Source organism: Lactuca sativa, chromosome 5, assembly GCF_002870075.4.
Source record: "Lactuca sativa cultivar Salinas chromosome 5, Lsat_Salinas_v11, whole genome shotgun sequence".
Taxonomy (NCBI): Eukaryota; Viridiplantae; Streptophyta; class Magnoliopsida; order Asterales; family Asteraceae; genus Lactuca; species Lactuca sativa.
The window spans coordinates 252,235,934-252,242,642 of NC_056627.2; the positions used below are offsets into that span (position 1 = coordinate 252,235,934).

A 6,709-nucleotide genomic window follows, 5' to 3' on the forward strand; every position below is an offset into this window, starting at 1 on the left:
TGGATAAGAAGTTTACATTGGCCCATCTACTCTGTGTTTCATACTAACAATTGAAATGAAGAATGCAACACTTGCATTTGCAGCATCTTATCTCTTTCGGCTTGAGCTTTCTTTTCCTCTTTTCCTCTTGCAACAAAAAATTACCAAAATCAGAATCACATAGAAAAGGCATATTGTGATTTCTTGCATTAAACACCAAAATCATAACTTTTGTGTGCAAGTTACTTATTATATCAAAGATAAAACAAGATTTTTGATTTTTGACATACAGTAGAAGCAAGTTTAGTTTTAAAATAATTACCAGCAATTGCTTTGGTTTGTGCAGCAACAACTTCCATGGTGGTTCCAGCTTCTCGTTGCTCAAGAGTCTCCCCAACACAAGCAATAACCTTCAAACCTTGAGATAGTGCGTATGCAACCTTGTCTCCAACAAACTGAATGAAACAAGAAAAAGAAAAAAAAACTTTTTCAGTAACTTGCATACAACACTGATTAAGTTGTTCACAAGGAAAAGTGTGAATTGATTTTAATAGGCTGAGTAAAATCTACACAAGGAAAAGGGTACCTCATTAGTTTCATTCAATAGGGCTCTCCTTTCAGAGTGACCTAGGATGACCCAAGGGACACCCAAATTGGCAAGCATCTCAGCACTGTAAATATAGAAAACCAACTTCAGTATTTAGTAAGAATCAAGAAGAAGAAATCAGACATAGGAAATTGAAAAGTTTTAGAAAAAAAAAGGATGGTAATTTGATAAATGACACTTTGAAACATACCTAACCTCACCGGTGAATGCACCACCCTTCTTAACCCAACAATTTTGAGCTGCAACTTGGATTTCAGGCCTCAATTCACTTTTAGCAGAGGTAAGAAACACAAAAGGAGGGCTCACCACCACCTCTGGTATGAAAAGTACTCAAAGGGCATTTACGTAATTTCACTTATTTATGGTCTCTTTATTTTACCCTTTGAAATTATGATGATATTTCAGGAAGTCATAACAGGAGCTGGCCACTCCAGTGCTATTGATTGGTGGGCAGTGGGTAAGCTTATTAATTTTCATGAATTAAAATTTTTCTTTAAAATATACACCATTTATTTGAATTACCTTCTTTTACCCATTTCAATACTTTAACTAATTTTTTATTATATTCTTTTTTTTTATTTCATGTATTTTATTATATGAGATGTTGTATGGTGGTACACCATTTAGAGGAAAGAATAGGCAGAAGACATTTGCTGATGCAGTGGAATCCCCTCTATGTCCTGAATCTTTGACTTCACAGTATCAATGTTCTTTGAGCTCTCCACCTCCAACTTTATTGTCTTCCCTGTCAAAGTCTTAACAAAAACTTGCATATATGATTCAACAACTGACAATCAACTAAATTTTCAGTCAATAAATAGGAATTTAGGAAAATACAGAGCTTAAGTTAATAGTGTGTAATATAAATGAAAGTAATTTGAAGTTACTGATTGATTTTGAATCATCCTAGTTGTGTGTTCCAGATTAGTAAAAGCCGGAAGAGAATAACAAAATGACAAGAATACACTTTTGAAGAACACGATTTTACCTAAAATAAACTTGGCCAAATCAAATACAGAAATGAATGAACAAAACCTAAGAAACTCTGGTGTAAACTAATACGGACACACAAAGATCAGTCAATTATGTGTGATCAAATGAAAATCAAGTCAATCGACACAGGTATTTGTGTAGAACAATTGAAATGAGAAGTGATCGAATAAGATTCGAATCATGATCGATGTAGATACCTGTAGGAGACATCGGCTTGGGACATGATAGGGTGATTGTACACAACAACTTTATGGTCCTCCCAAACTCACAACCAACTCCAATCTAGATCCAATTCGGATGTGATGATCTGCTAAAGTCTTACCATCCTCGAGGATCTTTCCATCAATGATTAAAATCTGTTGATGCCATGGAATCCCCTCTTTCTTCTGAATCTTTGCCTTCACATCACAAATGAAAGGTCATATATCAACTCCTAAACCAATAAAACCATGAAAAAAACAGAAAATTCATAATAATAAAATCCATAAATCCTGCATAATCTACAGCCTAACACTTGACTGAAGCAACAAGACCTGATCATGTGGTGCTCTTGTTCAACTAGTAGCAGGGTGTGTAGAAGTAGGCGGTGGTTCTTGATGAGTAGTCCTGGTGGTTCCCGTTCCAGCCGCCTGTTCTTCCACCGCCACCTTCTCCATGGTCTTCTGTCCCACTTCTCCGGCGGCTTTCGTCACCCTGCTGAAAGCTCCGGCGACCCAGGCGGTCCCAGTCAGCACATACCGGTTCTTCATAAGGGCAGATCCCACAACACTTACAGTCTGCTCTGCAGTCGCAAAGGCCGTTTTTGTCTTTTCAGACACCTGAAACTTCTGATCCATCTCTTTCACTTTCTCATTCACTAATGTTGTCCCCAGGTTGATTTTCTCAGTTAGACCAATCTTCTGGTCTATTGTAGCTGCTTTTGCTGCAACTGTTGATGTAAACTGGACTTTCTCATCAAACAATTTGGCTTTGTTTACTGCATCTTTTCCCAGTATGAAACCTTTTGCCAACATACTGCTCACGACATCTTCTGCTTTTTGAACAGCAGATTCAGCACCTCCCACACCTTGCCCCCCTGTTGCCTAAATTATGAACCACATTATATCAATATCAGATAATATAACAAAGCATTTACACACATTCTTGATGATAAAATAACAAAAAGAACATACGGTGTTTTGTTGATCTGAAAGTGTAGTTGTAAAAGGAGGGAGAGTGTACTTTGGTGCAAGAACAGTGGTAACAGATTGGTCAACTATAGTTGCTCCCTGAAATCATCAAAACCAAAAGGTGGAAGAGTGTACTCTTATAAATTGTGAAGAATTGTGTACAAGATAATCAAGATTTGTATATACCGAGAGTAGAACTGCAGTCTCTGCACCTTGAGGCTCCTTGAAAGTGACGAATGCATTTTGAGCTCGCTCATTCTCACTGAGATGGTGTTTATGACATGGATTTTCTTTAGAATAATTTATAGAAAAAGAAAAACCTATGTTTAAAAACCCTAAGAAAATGGGAAATAACCTTTTCATCTCAATATATTCAATATCACCAGAAAACGAAAAGAATTCCTTGATGTCTTGCTCGGAAGCACTTAAGGAAACATTGATAACCTTCACAGTTCTTACCTATCAAGATAAGAATAGACTCAAATCGACATGATGCAAAAATAAAATAAAGAATAGAACTGTTTACATGGCTGATGCAACATACTCAAATTGACATAGTTGTTTTATGCATAGGCATGTATAGAAGCTTTTCCACTGATCTAAATAGAAAATGAAGATCAACAGAGCAATGAATCAATGATACATGAGCATTCAAATAGCATCAGTATGTTTGGTTCCATATGAAACTAAAGCCATGTGGCATCAGTTTTAGGAGAGAGACTATGAACGATATCTATGGTATAGAAGAAGAAGAAGACGGCGACGACTTGACTTTCTTGTTCACAAGATCATGAAATTAAGTTTTACCTAGTATTTTTTGGAGAGAATCGCTTGAATGTGGGGTGAGAGAATCATGAAGGCGAACCTTCGGAGAAGATGGAGGAGTGTAGGAGAATGGGGGAGAGACGAAGCATCGAATGGCTGAAAACCATAGTAATAGTTATAACTCTTAGGGCACGCTATTAGGGAAATAAAGATGACCCAAGGGCAGAAATTTGTGGAGAAAAGAATGTTGACCTCTGTATGGCTGCCATCTAGTAACAACGCTATTGATGCCATTCCTTCCATTTTCGACTGTTCATCCTCCACTTCCTCTACTGCTACTTCTTCAACATCTTCTATTTTTTCTGTATTTAGACTTGAGAGTATAATTAGGGCTTTTTCTAACAATTTCAACATCGAGTGGGAGATATGGTGGTTCCAGTAGGTAGAAGTGAGGGAAGAAGTAGGCAGCAGGAGGGGGAAGGAAGGAGCGTCCATAATTTGGGCAAGAGGGAAAGGAGAAAAAAAAGGAAGGCGGGATTTTTAATTTTTTCAGAATTTCATTTCCCCCTACTGTTAAAGGATGGAACGCGCGTTCCATTAAAAATTATAAAGCGACATCCTTAGACGACGCGCAATTTATTATAGGTGCCCTCCGTGTTTTTTTTAGACACTAATTTAAGGGCGCGCAATAATGCGTGTCTTCTATCCTTAAATTTTTTGAAGAGATGACACCTTTTTAACATCACTCTCCATTGCGTAACATAAATCAATGAGTGTCGTGGTTTGCGCGTCGTAAAAGGCTATTTTTCTTGTAGTGTAGGCTTGTTTTCTTGATACTTGATGCAAATTGTTTAAAAAACTCAAGATTTCTACATTCTGCTAAGTTCACTCGCCGAGTCCATGGGGGGAATCGATGAGTCCATGTGTTATTTCATCCTACTCGTCGAGTAGGTTCTTGCACTCGACGAGTAGGAGGCCGAGAATGTAGATTTTCAAGTTTTGCTGCTGGAAATGGACTTGAAACATTACCCTAAACTGTTTGGGTCTTATAAAACTTGTTTTAGATGGTGTAATGGGTATGTTAATCCATTTACAATGGCTATTATCAAAATTTCAATTTTTATATGTGTTTTTGTGATTCTAGAAATTGTTGATATGAATGTTCATGAGCTTATGAGTTTCGTAGATCATAGGAATTATATATTAGTTTAATTCTTGATCTTGATGTGTTTTATTGGAATCCATAATATGTCCTCAAGTTATGGATTACCAAAAGTCTTCCTTTTAAAGTCCATTAAATGAACACATAGGTTACATAAAATCAATAGTCTTTCATTTTAATAAACCATTAACTCATAAGTTATGAAAGATGAAAAGTTTTGAATGTTACAAAACTTGCCCTCAAGTTATGGAACATATAAAGTAACCTTAAAAACTGTAGTTCCAACCCCTATAATTTTAAAAGTTAAAATTCAACCCGTATACTTTATAATATTATAAGTTAATAATTAATATATATATATATATATATATATATATATATATATATATATATATATATATATATGTATAAGAACAATTCGTTTTAACGTTAGTAGCACTCATTCACGAAGCCGGTCTATAAGAGGGTATAAGGTTGCGGCTAATAAAATGGCAGCTTAATGGGTGTCCACTCTCACTCACCGCTTCCTTGACTGGTGGAGGGTCGTTAGCCGAACGGGTAGGACAATGACTTTAATCCTCATTAAAAGATTGATGATTGTAAAGTAACTAAATGTTATTTATAAATTCCCAATCTTAGTTACTTTAGGAAACTATGAATATGGTGCTAACCCATGAAATTACACTTGCACTTTGCTTAAGTCGTTAGTGCAGCGTGTGTGGTTAACCGGCACACTAACCTGGACTTAACAAGGTAGGAAAAGGGTGGCTTAAGGTTTATCATAGATCGGTGGAGCGTGTGTGGTTAACCGGCACATCGATTAGGTGCTAAACATTAAGACTACCAAGTAATTTGTAGGGTTAATTCACAGCTTGTCCTGTAATCTTCGACATCCCAGTCACAATACTTGAAGGGCACACTCGAGATTGAAACACGCCATTGAAAAGTTCAATGAATCTCAAAGAGTCTAGGAGTTTCAAAACCAACTAAAACCTAATAATATATTTCATTTTTCATGGTGGAAATTGGTGAATCGTCATTCATCTACCTTCAAATATTTTATAGCTTGGATTTTAGCATCCCTCTTCTAAGTTATAAAATATTGTGTTAGGTCCTAGCCTTAATATTACATTTGGGTGTCTTATTAAGGACTATCTTTATATCTAATCTAAACTTGTCTTTCCTTTTCAGATGTCTTCCAACAATGTTGCTTTTGGCTAAAACCCTACCGGCTCCTTCTCTCTCATGAACCTCTGTGGGAGAATCATATTCGATGGATCCAACTTTATGGATTGGATCAGGAACATCAGGATGGTGACTCGGTATGAGGACAAGGAATATGTCCTCGACAAGGAGCTTAAGGAACTTGATGAGTCATCTGCTACTCTTGAGGAGATCGCGGAATACCGAACTCATGAGAGAGATTCCACCAAAGTGGCATGTATCATGTTGGCCACGATGACATCCGAGCTCCAAAAGTCCTATGAGAACTATTACACTTTTGAGATGCACCAGGACTTGATGGACCGCTACCATCAGAGTGCTCAGCAAGAGCGGTATAAAATCATCTCCTCCATGATAACAACCCAAATGAAGGATGGTGAACCCATCACGGGCCACGTGTAGAAAATGCAAAGGTATGTGGACCGTTTGCTGAAATTAAATGTGAATTTCCTCGAGGAGTTGGCGATTGACATCATTTTGCACTCCTTACCTTCGTGTTATGATCAATTTCGGATGACATATCACATGAACAAAGAGGAAGTTACACTCAACAAACTTCAAGGACTTTTGAAGACCGTGGAAAGTGGTCTTAAAAGTAAATCGGTTGTTACTACTCATACTCCTATCGTCGCCTCTGTTCTGGCTATCGGGCAAGGCAAAGGGAAGAAGAGGAAGAGCCCTTCGAAGGGTACCAAGGGAAAGTCCCTTGATGGCTCCTCTTCAAGTTGAACCAAAAGAGGTTCTGTCACTCCTTCTTCTAACCCTAAAGGGGCTAAATGCGTCTATTTCCATGAAAAGGCGCATTGGAAG

At 37.4% G+C, this 6,709-nt stretch overlaps 2 protein-coding genes across 2 annotated transcripts; both read right to left on the reverse strand.

The window, feature by feature from the left end:
* Window positions 1-218: 218 nt before the first annotated feature.
* LOC111899578 (triosephosphate isomerase, cytosolic) lies at window positions 219-1,789 on the reverse strand. The gene is made up of 4 exons (XM_052763655.1): window positions 1,777-1,789; window positions 777-900; window positions 566-650; window positions 219-434 (listed from the first exon to the last, which is right to left on the reverse strand). The coding sequence occupies exons 1-4, from the start codon at window positions 1,787-1,789 to the stop codon at window positions 234-236; spliced, it is 423 nt and encodes a 140-aa protein (XP_052619615.1). The 3' UTR covers window positions 219-233.
* A 256-nt stretch (window positions 1,790-2,045) lies between these two features.
* LOC111899561 (binding partner of ACD11 1) lies at window positions 2,046-3,816 on the reverse strand. Its single transcript, XM_023895402.3, has 5 exons — window positions 3,766-3,816; window positions 3,104-3,207; window positions 2,935-3,010; window positions 2,752-2,847; window positions 2,046-2,661 (listed from the first exon to the last, which is right to left on the reverse strand). The coding sequence occupies exons 1-5, from the start codon at window positions 3,814-3,816 to the stop codon at window positions 2,134-2,136; spliced, it is 855 nt and encodes a 284-aa protein (XP_023751170.3). The 3' UTR covers window positions 2,046-2,133.
* Between the last annotated feature and the right edge of the window lie 2,893 nt (window positions 3,817-6,709).

Excerpts from the sequence above, each read along its gene's own strand:
- LOC111899578 (XM_052763655.1), bottom strand. Across the intron at positions 651-776 it reads GCATTCACCGGTGAGGTTAG|TGCTGAGATGCTTGCCAATT; the intron begins GTATGTTTCAAA and ends CTATATTTACAG. Across the intron at positions 435-565 it reads TATTGAATGAAACTAATGAG|TTTGTTGGAGACAAGGTTGC; the intron begins GTACCCTTTTCC and ends TGTTTCATTCAG.
- LOC111899561 (XM_023895402.3), bottom strand. The coding sequence starts at position 3,816 with ATGGAAGGAATGGCATCAATAGCGTTGTTACTAGATGGCAGCCATACA. Across the intron at positions 3,208-3,765 it reads TAGATGGCAGCCATACAGAG|GTAAGAACTGTGAAGGTTAT; the intron begins GTCAACATTCTT and ends TTATCTTGATAG. Across the intron at positions 3,011-3,103 it reads GAATATATTGAGATGAAAAG|TGAGAATGAGCGAGCTCAAA; the intron begins GTTATTTCCCAT and ends ACACCATCTCAG.